The sequence below is a fragment of the Hemiscyllium ocellatum genome, chromosome 12 (genome assembly GCF_020745735.1).
Source record: "Hemiscyllium ocellatum isolate sHemOce1 chromosome 12, sHemOce1.pat.X.cur, whole genome shotgun sequence".
Lineage (NCBI taxonomy): Eukaryota > Metazoa > Chordata > Chondrichthyes > Orectolobiformes > Hemiscylliidae > Hemiscyllium > Hemiscyllium ocellatum.
In genome coordinates, this window is record NC_083412.1 from 21,902,518 (window position 1) to 21,921,272 (window position 18,755).

Consider the following 18,755-nt stretch of genomic DNA (forward strand, 5'->3'; position numbering starts at 1 on the left):
TCAGTTTTTCCCAGTCTTATTCCCCCAACACATTGGATTCTGCCATTAGGCTTTAATATTGTCAATATACTAAATGCAAATTTGATTGGAATTTGGTATTTTTTGGGGGGTATAATTGAAACTGATGGACCTAATTCAAATTTGTTTTTGTCTCCAGGTAACCAGCTACACTTGCTGCTGGACCAAAAGGTTAACATTTTATCTTGTTCAGAACACTTAGTGCTGTAGGATAGTTCTGTTAGCTGCTAACTTTCTTAAAGTCACAGTGCACCCATATCTTCATAACACCTGATGAAGGACTTATGTCTGAAACGTCGACTCTCCTGCTGTTCAGATGCTGTCTGACCTGCTGGGCTTTTTCCAATACCACCCTATTTGAAGAAGCATAACACAATTCTTCCAATGTTCTTTCCAGTATTTGAACGTCAACCAACATTGCTAAAATCGGAATAGTCACTTTTTAATTGCTGTTTTGGAACCTTGTACACAAGTTAGCCACTGTCTTTCTTGCACTATGCAAATTACTACATGTCTGGTGTTTTATTAACTATGAAACATTTTGGTATGACCTAAAATAATGATAGGCATTACATAAATGCAAGTGATAATTTAATTTGCTGCCCCATATTTGTATACCATCTAGTTATTTATTGATAATGTGTTCTGTGCCAGTATTTCCCTGCATTTCCAGCCAATTGTTTTTGTTGTAAAGCGTTAATATGAAGTTTCTAAAGCTAGCATCATGATGAAAGCCAATGTAATATTTTGCTTTTTGGAATTCAAAATATTTCCTTCAAAAAGGAAATGCAGTAAGTTTTTTGTTATGCGGCACCTCTAGAGTTATGAGCATCTTGGTTGATCAGGTCTTTTGCAGGTCCAGATTTATAAATTTATTTCATTATTTAGTAAACTAACTCAGATGTTTTAAAAGTCTTTGTGTTACTGTTCTGCTCAAAGATTGGAGAGCATACCTGTGGTAAAAGTGGATAAATTGGAGTAGGCAAATATATTTGCTGTACAGGGTTTGCAGTATCTTGTCCGAAGTTTAATACTTAAGAGTTATCTCTGCTCCAGAAAAGGTATGTAGCTTCCTCAGATGGATCCGAGATCCAAGTGGTCTTGTAAATCTTCTCTGAACGACTTCCACAGCATTTGCATCCTTCCTTAAGTAAGTAGTCTAAAATTGCATGAAGTATTGAGATGATGCCCTATATAATTAAAGTATAACATCCTTACATTTATGTTCAACTCCTTGGAAATCTGCATTCGATTGCCATTTAAGTAATATTGCTCTTATACTTTTTTCTGTCGAGGGTGCTTGTTGTGAATAACCTCAGACTTTCCCAAATAGTACTCCGTCTGCTAGATTTTTGCCCACTCATTTAATCTGTCTGCATCTGTCAGCAACTCCCTTATGTTTTCTTTACATTATCTTTTCTACCTATCTTTTTGTGTGAATTTAGCTATAATTACTTTACTCCCCACATTTAAGTCACTGATATAAATTGAAAACAATTAAAGCCCCAGCACAGGCACCTGTTGAACTTCTGTAATTACTTCTAATATAAAAGACAAAGATGCATAAATGCATACTCTAGCAAAAAGCAATCATCTATCCATTGTTAGTGCGTATATATGAGCTTTCATTTTCCATAATGATCTTTGTGGCGCCTCATCAAATGCCTTCTGGATATCCAAGTGCAGTGCACCAATAGGCTGTCCTTTATCCACATCTCATGTCACTCCTTCAAAAAAGTCTAAAATTGATGAAATGTGATTTCACTTTGTCAAAACCATCCTGACTTTTCCCAACTACCTTGAGTTTTATTAAAGTGTACAGCTTTAATCTCTCTAGTGGTTGATTCTGACATCTTCCACATGGCAGACATCAAGCTAACTGACTAGTAAGTTTCCTGTTTTCAGCCTCCTCCACCTCTTGAGTTTCCAGTCCAATGGACCTTCCTGAATTTAGGAAATTTTGGAAAATTAGCACCAATATATTTTCTACCTCATTAGTAACCTGTTTTAAGACCCCAGGATAAAGCTTATGTGAACCCAGAAACTTCAGTCTATACCTGTACCAGTTTGCTTAGTAATGGATCCCCCATGGTTATAATTTTGCTAAGTTCCTTTCCATTCCAACTCCTGACAGCTTTCATCCGGTTGAACCAAATTTAGTAAAAAAGAACAAATTGATTTTTTTGTCATTTTAGAAGAGATGTATTCACATTTTGAATAAAATGTCTTTTTTTACAGTATGCTTTTTAAAGCAATTACTTTCAATTGTTTAAAGGTCATACTAACTACCTCTCTCTTGGCTAACATCCTGTATTAAGAACTCAAACACTGAAATGTTGCTTTAGGTGTCATTTCCATAGTCTACATAGTATAATCAGAATTATGCCTTCATCTGGCATTTTGTTTGGGAATGGATAAAAGAACAGTGTAAACAAAGTTAACGTAATGGATATTTTAGTAAGCTTGAATAACTAGTATGTTAAAATATCAGTGCAACATTACTTTGTTTAGATCATTCAATGACATTCACTTTCAGATCATGTCCTTACTATACAGTGTATAATTAATTTTTAATCAGACCTATGTCTTTTTGAATTATCTGAAATGCTTTGCTGTGGCACTTGCTGGAGAGCCTGGTGTTTGTGAAAGAAAATCAATCACTACTTTCATCTATGACTAGTGATGTCATGTAATCAGAAGTCATTCATTTTTGTTCTGTTTTGAAGATGGGAATTTACTTGGAAAGTTTTGGGTATAATTCTAGTGAGCAGGTTTTGAGAAGATTTGTAGTTCAGGTTGAGGTTCTGGAGGTAGGTTTGGTCGTTGACCCGGAAGGTTCATTTTCAGACGTTTTGTCACCATACTAGGTAATATTACTCCCCCTCCCACTCTGCCGAGGACATGGAGGTCCTGGGCCTCCTTCTCCGCCGCTCCCTCACTACCACATGCCTGGAGGAAGAATGCCTTATCTTCCGCCTCGGAACACTTCAACCCCAGGGCATCAATGTGGACTTCAACAGTTTGCTCATTTCCCTTTCCCCCACCTCACCCTAGTTCCAAACTTCCAGCTCAGCACTGTCCCCATGACTTGTCTGGACTTGTCCGACCTGCCTAGCTCCTTTTCCACCTATCCACTCCACCCTCTCCTCCCTGACCTATCACCTCCATCCCCTCTCCCACTCACCCATTGTACTCTATGCTACTTTCTCCCCACCCCCACCCTCCTCTAGCTTATCTCTCCATGCTTCAGGCTCACTGCCTTTATTCCTGATGAAGGGCTTTTGCCCAAAATGTCGATTTTGCTGCACTTTGGATGCTGCCTGAACTGATGTGCTCTTCCAGCACCAATGATCCAGAATCTGGTTTCCAGCATCTGCAGTCATTGTTTTTTGCCTACCTATTATCTTCAGTGAACCTCCAGATGAAGCACTGCTGATGTTTCCTGCTTTCTATTTATATGCTTGGGTTTCTTTTGAGTTGGTGATGTCAGTTCCTGCAGAGATGTCATTTCCTATGGTGATGTCATTTCTGGTTCTTTTTCTCTGGGGATGGTAAATGGGGTTCAAGTCAATGTATTTGTTGATAGAGTTCCAGTTGGAATGCCATGCTTCTAGGAATTCTTGTGCTATTTGGTTGTCCTAGGATGGATGTGTTATCCCAGTTGAAGTGGTGTCCTTTCTCATCTGTATGTAAAGATACTAATGAGAGAGGGTCATGTCGCTTTGCGGCTAGTTGACGTTCTGGTTTTCTGCCTGTTTGTCCAATGTAGAGTTTGTTACAGTTGCATGATATTTTGTAAATGACATTAGTTTTGCTTGTCTAATCTAGACTCAGATCTCCAGCATCTGCAGTCCTTACTTTTGTCTGTGTTCATTTGGTACCCATTCTTTTTGAATACACTGTATAGAAAGCAGGAAACACATAAATGGTGACAAAATACCTGAAAATGAATCTTCCAGCTCAGCAACCAAACCTATATCCAAATATTCTAGTATCTCATGAAACCTAATTTGATTGATTCTTTAGGAGTGTCTGACACTTCAGGAAATGCTTTTCAGTGGATCACGTGTGATTGATTGCAAATGATATGTCTGCCTTCTTATATCATCATAGTATAAAACAGATTATAATCTGGGCAGGGATTCAAAAGGATGGAAATTCAGTTATATGAAGTTTTGTTTAGACTGCGTTTGATGTACTTCATTCACCTGGTTAATTCTCACAGGCTACGTCTCCCAGGTCTCCAAGTCTGTTTATATGTTTGCATTCACCCTGGCATCTTGTGTAAAGTTCACTTTTATACACATATGGGAGGATATGTTCACCTTGGAAGGAATCCAGCCCAGACTGAGTATAGTAGTCCCAGGGGTTAAAGTGTTAAATGGATTGTGTAGAATAGATTTGAATTCCCTCAAATATCAAAATAAGGAATAATCTATTTGAGCTGTATGAAGTGATAAGAGCTATGATGGTAGAGAGAAACCATTTCCTCTGATGCTTGAATCCAAATCAAGGGAACGCAGCCTTAAAACTTAGAGCAAGGCTGTTCAGGTGTGATGTTAAAGAGGTAGAGGGAATGTGGAAAATGCTGCATCAAAAAAGTTTTGAGGCAAGATCATTTGAAAGTAGAAAATTAAAATTGATTTTATTTTTGTATTTAGTATCAGTGGCTACAAATCAAGATAGGTAAATTGAGCTGACAGATGATATGAGTAATGATTAATTGAATATTGGGCAAAGCTCTTGAAGCTGAATGGTCTCCTGTTATATGCCAGAAAACTTGTTGGTGAAAGATAAAATTGTCCAAGTTAATCTTTCAAGTTGAATGTGACTGTTGTATCATATTCTTCTCAATGTTAACTCTACTTTTTTTTTCCCACAAATGACGTTGGAACCATTTGGTTTTCTACCACAATCTGTTTTTAATTTCAGGTTTTGAGCATCGGAAGTGTTTTGGTTTCATCAAAATAAAAGCAATCTATATATGATGCAAACTTCAAAGAATTATATACCTGAATTCCTTGTTCCTTCGGTTCTACAACACTACCCAAGTCCCCAACATTAATTGTGTAAGCCCTACCCATTTCTGTTGTACCAAAATGCAGTACCTCTTATTTTACCAGATTGAACTCCATTTGCCATCATTCACCCCACTGACCTATTTAACTAAGATTCCTTTGTAATCTCAGAAAACCTTCTTCACTTCAGGGTGGAAGAAAACTGGAAGGAAACAAAATTTTTGAAAAGCTGCCCAATCAGCCAAAGATTTCTGAGTCACACCAGTTATCCCTTTCAAGTGGGAAAGCTCAATGCAGGACTCGACAGGGTAAATGTAGGAAGTATGTTCACAATGACCGGATACCAGAGCAAGAGGTCACAGTCAAAAGCGACAGAGTGGGCCATTTAGGATTGGAGCTGATGAGAAGTATCTTCACCCGGCGAGTGGGTGAGGCCAAAACAGTGAATCGTTTCAAGAAGGAGTTAGATGTAGCTGTTAAGGTTAGAGGGATGAAAAGGTATGGAGAGAAAGTGGGACTAGGTACTGAGTTAGGTGTCCAGGCATAATCATACCAAGGCATCCAAGGCTATGGGCCAAGTGCTAGAAAATGAAATTAGAATAATTAGGTGCTTGTTTTTGAACTGGTGCAGACTTGAAGAGCCTTTTCTGCTGTGCTGTTAGACCTCACTAAATGAAAGAGCAGACTCGAAAAACCAAATGCCCTTTATTTCCCCGTATTTTCTATGTTTCTAGATTGTTGACAAGAATCATGCCAGACTCCCATGGAAATCTCGGACAGAAATGAAAACCCTCAACTACGTCTTATAACACAATAACCATTGTTTTGGTCAGTATCTATAGAATTTATAGGATTGCAAGTAATTCAATTAATGTTTTCAACCTGCTTATAATTAAATGCAATTAATTTGGAATAAATTTGTATCTCTATGAAGCAAAGATAAAAATTGCTGGAGAAACTCAGTAGGTCTGACACCATCTATGCAGAGACAGCAGAATTAACATTTCAAGTCCAGTAACCTTTCTTTAGAGCTGATTAGTAGCTAGGAAAAGGCATATTTTTGTTGATGATGGGGAATGGAGTGAAAGAGAAAGAGTGAGTGGATAGGTAGAGATGGGGCCCAGAATGAGAAGAAGAAAGTTAGGCAGACAAAAGAATGGCTGAAAGCAAGTCAGGGAAAGAGAAAAGCTGATAATGAGGACAAATGAATCAATGAAAATGCATTGGCTGTGGTGAAAGCAGTGTACTGTATAGTGTCAAAAAGTGTGGTGCTGGAAATGCACAGCAGGTCAGGCAGCATCTGAGGAGCAGGAGAGTTGACATTTTGGGCATAAGCCTGTCATTAGAAATGTAGCGGGGTGGGGGAGCAGAGATAAATAGGACAGGAGTGGGGCTGGGGTGGGGAAGGTAGCTTGGAAGATGATTGATAACTATGGCAGCACGGTGACACAGTGGTTAGCACTGCTGCCTCACAGCGCCAGAGACCTGGGTTCAATTCCTGTCTCAGGCGACTGACTGTGTGGAGTTTGCACATTCTCCCCGTGTCTGCGTGGGTTTCCTCCCACGCAGGTTAGGTGAATTGGCCATGCTAAATTGCCCATAGTGTTAGGTGCAGGGGTAAATGTAGGGGAATGGGTCTGGTTGGGTGCGCTTCGGCGGGTCAGTGTGGACTTGTTGGCCCGAAGGGCCTGTTTCCACACTGTAAGTAATCTAGTAATCTAATCTATATTTGAAAGTCAGGTCAACAATGCCCTCCAGCGCATCTCCTCCACTTCCCGTACCCCCACCCTTGAACCCCACTCCTCCAACTGCAACAAAGGTGGGACACCCGGTCCTCACTTTCAGCCCCATCACTCTCCGGATGCGATGCTCATCCTCCATCCTTTCTGCCACCTACAGTCAAAACCCACCACCAGGAGATATATTTCCCTCCCCACCCTTATCAGTATTCTGCAGAGACCATTCCTTCTGCAGCTTCCTCATTAGGTCCATACCTCCCACCAACTCAGCCTCCACTCCAGGCACCTTTCCTTGCCACTGCAAGAGGTGTACAACCTGTGCCCACACCTCTCCCCTCACCTATGTCCAAGATCCCAAAGGATTCTTCCACATCTGGCAGAGATGTTCAGTCCAATCACCTCATCTACTGTGTCCGTTGCTTCTGATGTGGTCTCCTCTACATTGGGGAGCCAGGACACCGACTTGTGGAATGATTCAGGGAACATCTCCAAGTTGCATGCACACAACTATCTTTCTACCTGTGGCAGACCACTTCAACTCCTCCTCCCATTCTGCCAAGGATATGCAAGTCCTGGGCAGCCTCCACTGCCAAATCCAAGCCACTGACGCCTGGAAGAGGGACGCCTCTTCCACCACCTTGAGACCCTCTAACCACATGGCATCAATATCGATTTTACCAGTTTCCTCATCTTCCCTCCCCTCACCTTATCCCAGATCCAACCCTCCAACTCAGCACCACCCTCTTGAACTGTCTACCTTCCTTCCCATCTAGCTGCTCCACCCTCTGCTCTGACCTATCACCATCATCCCCCATCTTCATTTACTTATTGCCTCTAAACTACCTTTCTCCTCAGCGGCAGCCCCCTTGGCAACCCCTCCTCCCCCATTCATGATGAAGGGCTTATGCCCGAAGCGTCGACTCTCCTATTCCTCGGATGCTGCCTGACCTGCCGTGCTTTTCCAGTGCCACACTTTTTGACTCTGATTTTTGTAGTCCTCACTTTCTCCTGAAAGCAGTGTATATCTTGTCAGAGCCTGGGTGTGGAGATGGGTCAGAGACGTGGAAGGTATTGTTCAGGCTAATGAGTCATGAAAGCTGCAGAGTCCCCAAGTGGAAGATGAAATGCTGTCCTTCCAGCGTGTACTGAGCTCAAGACAAAAACTTTGGCCAGGGAACATGGTGTGTTGAAAAGGCAGGAAACTCTAATCTCAGGACCATTCTTACAGACAGGATGTAGATGTGCTGCAAAATGGTCACTCAGTCTGGTGGGGGTTTATGTGTTGAGGAACTATGTCTATCGTGGTACCTGCAAACTGAAAGTTTTGAAACTGACATTTCAGGATGGTTTTGGGGCTCTCCGTTTTCTCCCGTAATGGAGGCCTGAACTCATTCCCATCAACCACCACTCTTCTCTGCCTGAACGAGTTCATCCTCACTTCAAACAACTTCTCCTTTAACTCCTTACTTTCTTCACTTCAAAAGTGTTATGGGCACTCGCATGGGCCCAAGTTATGCCTGGCTCATTGAACAAAACAGAACTGAGGATGCGGGAAATCAGAAATAAAAACGGAAATTGTTGGAGAAGTTCAGCAGATCTGGTAGCATCTGTGAAGAGAAATCAGTTGGAGAAAAGAGCAGAACTTGTTAAAGTGGACATGCCTAGAAGGGATGTGGCAGTGAGTTAAATACTAAATAAAATGTCTGAGTTCTCTCCACAGATGCTGCCAGACATACTGAGCTTTTCCAGCAATTTCTGTTTGATGCCTGTATCTTCATGGGTTTGTGGGACATTTCCTTGTTTCAAGCCTACTTGGGGGTCTCCCCACAAATCTTTGTCTGGTCCATCGATGATATAATTGTTGCTGCTTCCTTCTCTGTTTTGGAATTGGAAACATTGGTCAGTTTTACTTCCAATTTCTATCCTGCGCTCACCTTCTGGTCCGTTTTTAACTCCTCCATTTCTTCTTCGAATTCTGTGTTTCTGTTTCTGGGGACAGGCTGCCACCACCATCCACTATAAACACATCAACTCCCACAATTATCTGGACTATACGTTCTGATGTCCTGCTTCCTGTAAGGATTCTGTTCCATTCTGTCAGTTTCTCCATCTCCATTGCACATGTCTTCTGATGATGCCACCTTCCATGTTTGGCAGGGGGATTCTCAGATGCCGTCTTTTTCTTCAACTAAGAATTTACCAGCACCATAATTGACAGAGCTCAGAGATGTGTCCAGCCCATTTCCTGCATTTCTGCCCTCACCCTTTCTCTTCCGCACCACTGATAAGGTCACCTGGTCCTCACTTTCCATCTCACCAGCATTGCATCTAAATGATCCTAACTTGCCACTTCTGCCTCTGGCAGAATGACACCACAGGGACATAGTTCTCTCTCCTCTCTTGTAAGCATTTTGGAGGGACAGTTCTCTCTGGGATGCTCTGTCCTATTCCTAACACTTCCCCACACCCTATGGCACCCTCAAATGTACTATCAGAAGTTTGCCTGTTTATCACTTTCTTCCTCCAAAGCACCAGGCTTCACCTTCCAAGTGAAGCAAGAATTTGTCTGAGCTTCACTCAACCCAGTTACTGTATTTGTTGTTCACAATGTGATCATCTCTATCACTTCTATTTTGGGGAGGTGAAACATTGCCTGGGTGACTGCTTTGCAGAATCCCTATGTTTTGTCCATAAAGATGGCCCTGAGCTTCAATTTATCTGTCACTTCAACACACCACCATGTTTCTGTGACAACATTTCTGTCTTGGGTCTGCTGCTGTCCTCCAACAAGGGTTATAAGCTGTCTTTGTCTCTTTGGGAACCCTGCAGTTTTTAGAAGTCAATATCGAGTTGAATAATTTTAGAGTCTGAACAACACCTTCTATGTCCTTGATACGCATGCGTGCGCACCCACGCATGTGCGCACATAACCACCACAACCACACTTGAAGTGTTAATTCTGCTTTCTCTCCACAGATGCTGCCAGACCTGTGGTCTTTCTCTAGCAGTTTCTCTTTTTGTTTCACACCTTTAGCATCTGCAGGTCTTTTGGTTATTTTTAACGATTCTTCCTAGATGTTTTAATTTCTCTTTTCTGTGGACCTCTATAGAGGCAAAGGCCAACTGAAGATTCCTTAAGTTTCCCACATACAAGCAGATTATTGTAAAGCCTTAGTTGTCTCTTGACTTCACAACTACGATGCATTCTTAACTCGTCCCTCTTGTATGGTTATCTAAATCTCTACCAGTTTCCTAACTTGCACCAAGTACCATTTATCTCTGCTGACATCTGTTGACTCACAGTTAAACAATGCATCAATTACAGAATTCTTATTTTCTTTGTTTTAAATTCCTCCCTATTTCTTTAATGTCTTCCATTTATACCACCCTGTAAGACAATTATCCCCAAAGCCGGGGTTGGCACCGCCCCTGGAGTTGTGAACTGTGGAGCTTCCATTAAGTTATAATGGTTGTGCACCTGCTGTGAAGCCTCTTTTCCCCTCACACTCCTATCTTACTTGGTTCTTACTTAGGGATTGTGACAATCTTCAAACCTCAGTGTTGAACCACAGTGAGAAAATGGTTTGGAGGTAGCAACCTAAGATCATTCTGACCTCTCCCGAACATCCTTGATTTTAATCACACTGCCATAGTCACGCCTTCTAGTTCCAAGGTTATATTCTTAGTAATTCCCTTCTTTAACTTTTTCACCTCGCTACTTCAGTTCAGTTGGTTTATGCTGCTGTTTAGAGTCTACCTTCTTGACTTGTTTTTGATCATTTGGTCTAATATAGCCATAGTTTGGTGTTAATTTTGTTTTAGCATTTTCCTGGGAGGTGCCTTGGAATGTTTTAGTGTGTTAAAAGCAGTATATATATAAAATTTGTTGGTGCTAAAAATGATGCATTGTTCAAGTTATAGAGTCATAGAGATGTACAGCATGGAAACAGACCCTTCGGTCCAACCTGTCCATGCCGACCAGATATCTCAACCCAATCTAGTTTCACCTGCCAGCACCCGGCTCATATCCCTCCAAACCCTTCCTATTCATATACCTATCCAAATGCCTCTTAAATGTTACAATTGTGCAAGCCTCTACCACTTCCTCTGGCAGCTCGTTCCATACATGTACCACCCTTGGCGTGAAAAAGTTGCCCCTTAGTTCTCTTTTATATCTTTCCCCTCTCATCCTAAACCTATGCCCTCTAGTTCTGGACTCCCCGACCCTAGGGAAAAGACTTTGTCTATTTACCTAATCCATGCCCCTCATAATTTTGTAAACCTCTATAAGATCACCCCTCAGCCTCCGACACTCCAGAGAAAACAGCCCTAGCCTGTTCAGCCTCTCCCTATAGCTCAAATCCTCCAACCCTGGCAACATCCTTGTAAATCTTTTCTGAGCCCTTTCAGGTTTCACATGTTTCGGATAGGAAGGAGACCAGAATTGCATGCAATATCCCAGCAGTGGCGTAGCCAATGTCCTGTACAGCTGTAACATGACCTCCCAGCTCCTGTACTCAATATTCTGACCAATTTTTTAAAAAAAACATACCAAATGCCTTTTTCACGATTCTGTCTACCTGTGACTCCACTTTCAAGGAGCTAAGAACCTGCACTCCAATGTCTCTTTGTTTGGTAACACTCCCTAGGACCTTACCATTAAGCGTATACGTCCTACTAAGATTTGCTTTCCCAAAATGCGGCATTAACTCTGAATTAAACTCCATCTGCCACTTCTCTGCCCATTGGCCCATCTAATCAAGATGTTGTAATCTGAGGTAACCCTCTTTGCTGTCAACTACACCTCCAATTTTGGTGTCATCTGCAAATTTACTAACTGTACCTCTTATGCTTGCATCCAAATTATTTACATAAATGACAAAAAGCAGAGGACCCAGCTCTGATCCTTGTGGAACTCCACTGGTCACAGGCCTCCAGTCTGAAAAATAATCCTCCATCACCACCCTCTGTCTTCTACCTTTGAGCCAGTTCTGTATCCAAATGGCTTGTTCTCACTGTATTCCATGAGATCTAAACTTGCTAATCTGTCTCCCATGGGGAACCTTGTTGAACGCCTTACTGAAGTCCATATAGATCACATCTACTTCTCTGCCCTCATCAATCCTCTTTGTTACTTCTTCAAAAAACTCAGTCAAGTTTGTGAGACATGATTTCTCTCGCACACAGCCAAGTTGACTATCCCTAATCAGTCCTTGCCTTTCCAAATACATGTACATCCTGTCCCTCAGGATTCCCTCCAACAACTTTCCCACCACTGACGTCAGGCTCACTGGTCTTTAGTTCCCTGGCTTGTCCTTACTATCTTTCTTAAACAGTGGCACCATGTTAGCCAGTCTTCCGGCACCTCACCTGTGACTATTGATGATACAAATATCTTAGCAAGAGACCCAGCAATCACTTCTCCAGCTTCCCACAGAGTTCTAAGGTGCACCTGATCAGGTCCTGGGGATTTATCTACCTTCACCCATTTCAAGACATTCAACACTTCCTCCTCTGTAATTTGGACATTTTTCAAGGTGTCACCATTTATTTTCCTACACTCTATATCTTCCATGTCCTTTTCCATAGTAAAGACTGATACTAAAATACTCATTTAGTATCTCCCCCCATTTCCTGCGGTTCTACACAAAGGCCACCTTGCTGATCTTTGAGGGACCCTATTCTCTCCCTAGTTACCATTTTGTCCTCAATGTATTTGTAAAAACCCTTTGGATTCTCCTTAACCCTATTTGCGAAAGCTATCTCATGTCCCCTTGTTGCCCTCCTATTTCCATCTTAAGTATACTCATTCTGCCTTTATGCTCTTCTAAGGAGTCACTTGATCTATCCTGTCTATACCTAACATATGCTTCCTTTTTCTTAACCAAACACTCAATTTCTCCAGTCATCCAGCATTCTCAACACCTTCCAGCTTTTCCTTTCACTGTAACAGGAATGCATTTTCTCTGGATTCTCGTTATCTCATTTCTGAAGGCTTCCCATCTTCCAGCCGTCCCTTTACCCATGAACATCTGACCTTAATCAGTTTTCAAAAGTTCTTGCCTAATACTGTCAAAATTGGCCTTGCTCCAATTTAAAACTTCACCTTTTAGATCTGGTCTATCCTTTTCCATCATTATTTGAAATCTAGCAGAATTATGGTTGCTGGCCCTAAAGTGCTCCTCCACTGACACTTCAGTCACCTGCCCTGCCTTATTTCCCAAGAGTAGGTCAAGTTTTGCACCTCCTCTAGTAGGTACATCCACATACTGAATCAGAAAATTGTCTTGTACACACTTAACAACTTCCTTTCCATCTAAAACCTTAATACTATGGCAGTACCAGTCTACGTTTGGAAAGTTAAAGTCTCTTACCATAACCACCCTATTATTCTTATAGGTTTAGATTAGATTACTTACAGTGTGGAAACAGGCCCTTTGGCCCAACAAGTCCACACCGACCCGCCACCCACCCATACCCCTACATTTACCCCTTACCTAACACTATGGGCAATTTAGCATGGCCAATTCACCTGACCCGCACATCTTTGGACTGTGGGAGGAAACCGGAGCACCCGGAGGAAACCCACGCAGACACGGGGAGAACGTGCAAACTCCACACAGTCAGTCGCCTGAGGTGGGAATTGAACCCGGGTCTGAGGCGCTGTGAGGCAGCAGTGCTAACCACTTGTGCCACCGTGCCGCCCACTGGTTGAGATCTCCTTACAAGTGTGTTTCTCAATTTCCCTTTGAATATTAGGGGGTCCATGATACAATCACAATAAGGTTATCATCCCTTTCTTATTTCTCAGTTCCACCCAAATAACTTACACTGGATGTATTTCCGGGAATATTCTCCCTCAGCACAGCTGTAATACTATCCCTTATCAAAAATGCCATACACACACCTTCTCTCCCCCCCCCCCCCCCTCCCCTCCTCTCTTGCCTCCCTTTCTAACCTTCCTGGAGCATTTGTATCCTGGAACATTAAGCTGCCAGTCCTGTCAATCCCTGAGCCACATTTCTGTAGTTGCTACGATATCCCAGTCCCATTTTCCTAACCATGCCCTAAGTTCATCTGCCTTCCCTGTTAGGCCCCTTGGATTGAAATAAATGCCGTTTAATTTATTAGTCCTACCTTGCCCCTGTCTACCCTGACTGTTTGACTTGCTTCTGTTCTCAAATGAACCAGTCTCAAATTGATCTCTTTCCTCACTATGTCTTTGGTTTCCACACCCCCCACCTTACTAGTTTAAATCCTCCAGAGCAGCTCTAGCAAATTTCCCTGCCAGTATCTTAGTCCCCTTCCAATTTAGGTGCAATCCGTCCTTCTTATACAGGTCTCTTCTACCCCAAAAGAGATTCCAGTTATCCAAAAATGTGAATCCTTTTGCCATACACCAGCTCCTCAGCCATGCATTCATCTGCTCTATCTTCCTATTCCTGCCCTCACTAGCTCGCAGCACTGGGAGTAATCCAGATGTTACTACTCTCGAGGACCTCCTTTTTAAATTTCTGCCTCACTCTCTGTAATCTCCCTTCAGAATCTCAACCTTTTCCCTTCCTCTGTCGTTGGTTCCAATGTGGACAATGACCTCTTGCTGACCCCTCTCCCCCGTGAGAGCATTCTGCACCCTCTCTGAGACATTCTTGATCCCGGCACCAGGGAAGCAACACACTATTCTGCTTTTTCGCTGCTGGCCACAGAAATGTTTGTTTGTACCTTGGACTAGAGAATTCCCCACACAATTGATCTCTTGGAACCCGACGTACCCCTCGTTGCATTAGAGCCTCGACTATTAATCCAGCGACCCAGGTCATATTCTGGGGACTTGGATTGAAATCCCATCATGGCAGATGGTGGAATTTGAATCAACTTAAAATCTAGAATTAATGGTTAAATGATGTCAATTGTTGGACAAACCCATCTGTTTCACTACTGTCTTTTAGGGAGGAAAACTATACTCCTTACCTGAACTCGTCTATATGTGACTGCAGACCATACAGTGATGTGATTGATTCTTAACTGCCCTCTGGGCGATTGAGGATGAGCAATATATGCTGGCATGGCAAGTGACTTCCAAATCCCATGAATAAATTAAAGTATACTTGCCATAGCCTTTTAACTAACTGAACCCTATACTAATGCAATAATTGTGAAGAATTTACCAGATATTATTACAGCTATAGCTGATGTAAAGCTCCCAATACGTTAAAGTACAACAGTGGTCCTTAGTTTGTTCATATTGATGATCCATTGTAAAATCAAGTGCATTTTGTTAATTTGTTGTTTGTCCTTGTTGGTTGTGGTGGTGGGGCATTGGGAGATAGATTTAACAGGTATTGGTAGATGCTGGAATCTATCAGCAAGGAGCAAAATATAAGCAAGTTCAATTAGTGTGGTACAAATAGTTGTATTTAATGAGTTGTAAAAGAAAGTGCTGAAAGTATGGAGACAACTGGATTCGAAGGATTACTGCAAGTAGACTACATGTCGGCATGGTAGAAACTAGCGGGGGAGTACAAATTATGTACAGTACTGGAGAGCCATGGGCTGAAAAAGCTTGGATGTAGTGAAATGCATAGAATCATAGAGTCCCTGCAGTGTGGAAACAGGTCCTTCAGCCTGACAAGTCCGCGTTGACCCTTTGAAAAGTAACCCACCTAGACCTATTCCCTCTATCCTGTATTTATCCCTTCTAATGTACCTAACCTACACATCCCTGAACCTTGGCCAATTTAGCATGGTCAGTTTGTTAAATGTTACATAAAGACAGCATAAAGAGTGGAAGCATGTCATTGGAGAAACCTGGGTGTCATTGGCTAAAGCTAAGCTGCTGATAAGAATTTGTGAAGACACGTGACATTATAAAACTAAGAACTGCAGATGGTGGAGATCTGAAACAAAAACAAATTGCTGGAGAATGCAGAGTTAATGTTTCTAATGAATAGTCATTAGACTCACCATTAACTCTGATTTCTTCCAGCAGATGCTGCCAGACCTGCTGAGTTTCACTAGCAATTTCTGTTTTTGTCCCATGATAAAACTGGTTTCTAATTTCCAGGTAAAATGATCTAATGGGGATAATAACTTAATAATAGAAAGTTTTATTTTTCCAAGCATTGAATGAGGCTTGAATTATGATAGGAATAAAAGTCAGGGATTTTTGGATGTACCTCAACACTGAACATAAAACAAACAGCACTCCATGCTGACAAACATCTAAGGACATATTGAAGGAGATGAGGTAGGTGAGCAGATGCAGACTAGTAATAAGATTTCCAATAAGAAAAACAAAAATAAACATAACAGTAGAGTTAATATTTAAACTTAATAGACCGAATTTAAGATAATGGAGTCACTGGAGCTTTGGATAACTAACTTTTGAATAACTATGGATAATGAAGCCCCTGGTGACTGTTATGGTGCCATAGGCTGTTAGGAAGAAAGTACCATTCATATACTGTTACATTCACTTGAATGTACCAACAGCCAGTATATTTAAAAGCACTTAATTCAAACGGTCACAATCAAAAATCAGAATACTTTGGATAGTGGGCATCTGAAATGAAAACAGAAAATACTGGAAATAATCAGATCAGGGAGTGTCTGTGAAGAGAGAGAAAGTCTACGCTCCAAGTTGATGACCTTTCATTGGGGATGGTAAAAGTTAGAGACCTAATAGGATTCAAGCAGCAGATGAGTGGGACAAGGACATGACTGTTAGTCTGGGTGTAGAAATCTTTAGAAATCCTTAAAATTCCCTTCCCAGAGACCGATGAGGCCCAGTCATTGAGTATATTCATGACTAAGATTGAAGGATTTCTAGATACAATATTAAATTTGCATGATAGCTCAATAGTTAGCATGCTACCTTACAACACGAGATTCAATTCCAGCCTTGTGTGTATGGAGTTTGCATGGCCTCCGTGTTTGCGTGAATTTCCTTTGAGTGCTTCAGTATACTCCCACAGTCCAAAGATGGGCAGATTAGATGGATTGGGCATGCTAAATTTTCCGTAGTGCCCAGAGATTAGCAGGTTAGGTGGATTAGCCATGGTAAATAGGGGATTTCTGGACTAGGGTGAGGGTCTGGCTCTGGCTGGGATGCTGTTCGGATGGTCAGCACAGAATCAATGGGCCAAAATACCCTCTTTCTGCATGGTCAGGATTTTATGAAATAAATCAAGTGATATGTGAAGAATATGGAAAAGCGATGTTGAGAAGATATGCCATGATCAAGTTGAGTGTTGGCGTAGACACAAGAGTCAGAATGGCCTGCTCCTATTTTACTATTTCTAATACAGCCAATGATCATCCACATTGAAGTCACATTGAAGGTCTTGATCAAGCAGGAAGGTTATTGGATCCAAAACCATGAGGTGGTTTTAATAGAAAATGTTGATATAAAGTACAACCAACACAAACCATTTTTGGATGAACGTAATAGATTTAACTTATGAAATACTATATTTAAATTGTTGTTGATGTTCAATTAAAATGCTTTTTTTTCTCAAATAGGAGTTGGAAGAGGAATTGTGTGCGCATTCATACGCTGATAATGGCAGATAAACCAGCACCGCTTGAGGCAGCCTCACTTCTTAATGTTGATTTGTCTGTTCTACCTCCCCTGGTGAATGGGGATGGGACACAGGTGAGCAACACAATTTAAAAAAAAAACTACCCTCAAACATTCAATTTATCTAAACTGTTGAGAACCTTTTACTTTCTAATTATTTTGCAATAAACCCCAGGTTTCTTCATCTTGGCATTCTTCTGTTTCTGTATTGTTACTGAGAGTTTCAAACTTTTGTTTCTGATGATAGAAAATCATTTGCATTGCAAAATTAAAGAGGAAACATTATTCATTTTTAATGCTGACCTGACACCTTTGCTATCTTTGCATATGGATGAATGCCAGAGTGATGAAGGGCTTTTGCCCAAAACATCAATTATCCTGTTCCTTGGATGCTGCCTGACCTGCTGTGCTTTTTCAGCACGATACTATTGATTCTAACGTCCAGCATCTGCAGTCCTCACTTTCGCCTAATGCCAGAATCATAGTACAAAACAAAATAATACAAAAGAAAAGCTGAAGCTAGGAATGCCCAGCACACTTAAAAGCTTTCCTTTTTAGTGAGATAATGTTTTGTGCTGTAGGGATCAATTCTGTATTAAGCATCTGGTATGGCTCAGGACCTCAATTTTGGCATGGTAGACCCTTGACACATTTTCAGCAGAGGAAGATGGTGGGCTGAAAGGCTGCAGGAATTGCTGGTCTCTGTTGTGTCTGGGCCATGTTCTCGACTAGCTGAACTTTTTTTTTCATTTGCCTCTTCTAATAAGCTCTTATTGTAGTTCAGTGCCAGCTGTCACCTTGGAAAATAACAAGCAGGTTCCAATTTCTCATCAGACATTTGAACTGCTTGTTGCCACCTTTCTAGTGCAGCTGCTAAGGCAAGTGTCTATTTAGTGAGTGTCAGAATTCCGGCTGATATTGCAGCTCTGTCTGCTCCTTTCACTGCTATCCATTGAAGCGTAAGTCTGAGGCTTCACGTCCATTGAATTTGCCCTTTTGTATAATCCAACAGAATTGAAACTTTCCAATTTCACTGCAAACAAATATCGATGTTCTTCCTCTGAGAGATCATTTCCTCATTTTTCCTTCTAACTTATTTCCCATCACCGTTATGCGTATCCACAAAGACGTCCTCATTTCAGGTTAAATTATACCTTTGACTTTGGAAGAAATTTGCTTAGTTTCAAAGTCATGATTTGTCTGAATGAAGTAGATAAGGAGAAGCTGTTTCTGCTTGTAAAAGGAACAATGACAAGAGGGCACAGATTTCAAGTGATGTGCAAAACAGGCAAAAGTGATGCAAGGAAAAATACCTTTTCACTGTGAGTGGTTAGGATTTGGAATGCAATATCTGAAAGTGTGGTAAAGGAACGTTGGATGACAAGATCTTGAAAATCTAAT

At 41.5% G+C, this 18,755-nt stretch overlaps 1 protein-coding gene across 4 annotated transcripts in view; it reads left to right on the forward strand.

The window, feature by feature from the left end:
* fndc3a (fibronectin type III domain containing 3A) overlaps nucleotides 1–18,755 on the forward strand; it is a 218,447-nt gene that overhangs the window by 15,657 nt on the left and 184,035 nt on the right. For 2 of the 4 annotated variants that reach the window (XM_060833376.1, XM_060833374.1), the window contains 2 exons: nucleotides 5,771–5,864; nucleotides 17,297–17,429. In XM_060833376.1, the coding sequence (XP_060689359.1) occupies nucleotides 17,337–17,429 (93 nt within the window). In that variant the 5' untranslated portion in view covers nucleotides 5,771–5,864; nucleotides 17,297–17,336. The remainder of the gene's footprint in view (nucleotides 1–5,770; nucleotides 5,865–17,296; nucleotides 17,430–18,755) is intronic. The other 2 variants (XM_060833378.1, XM_060833377.1) reach the window with 1 other exon arrangement.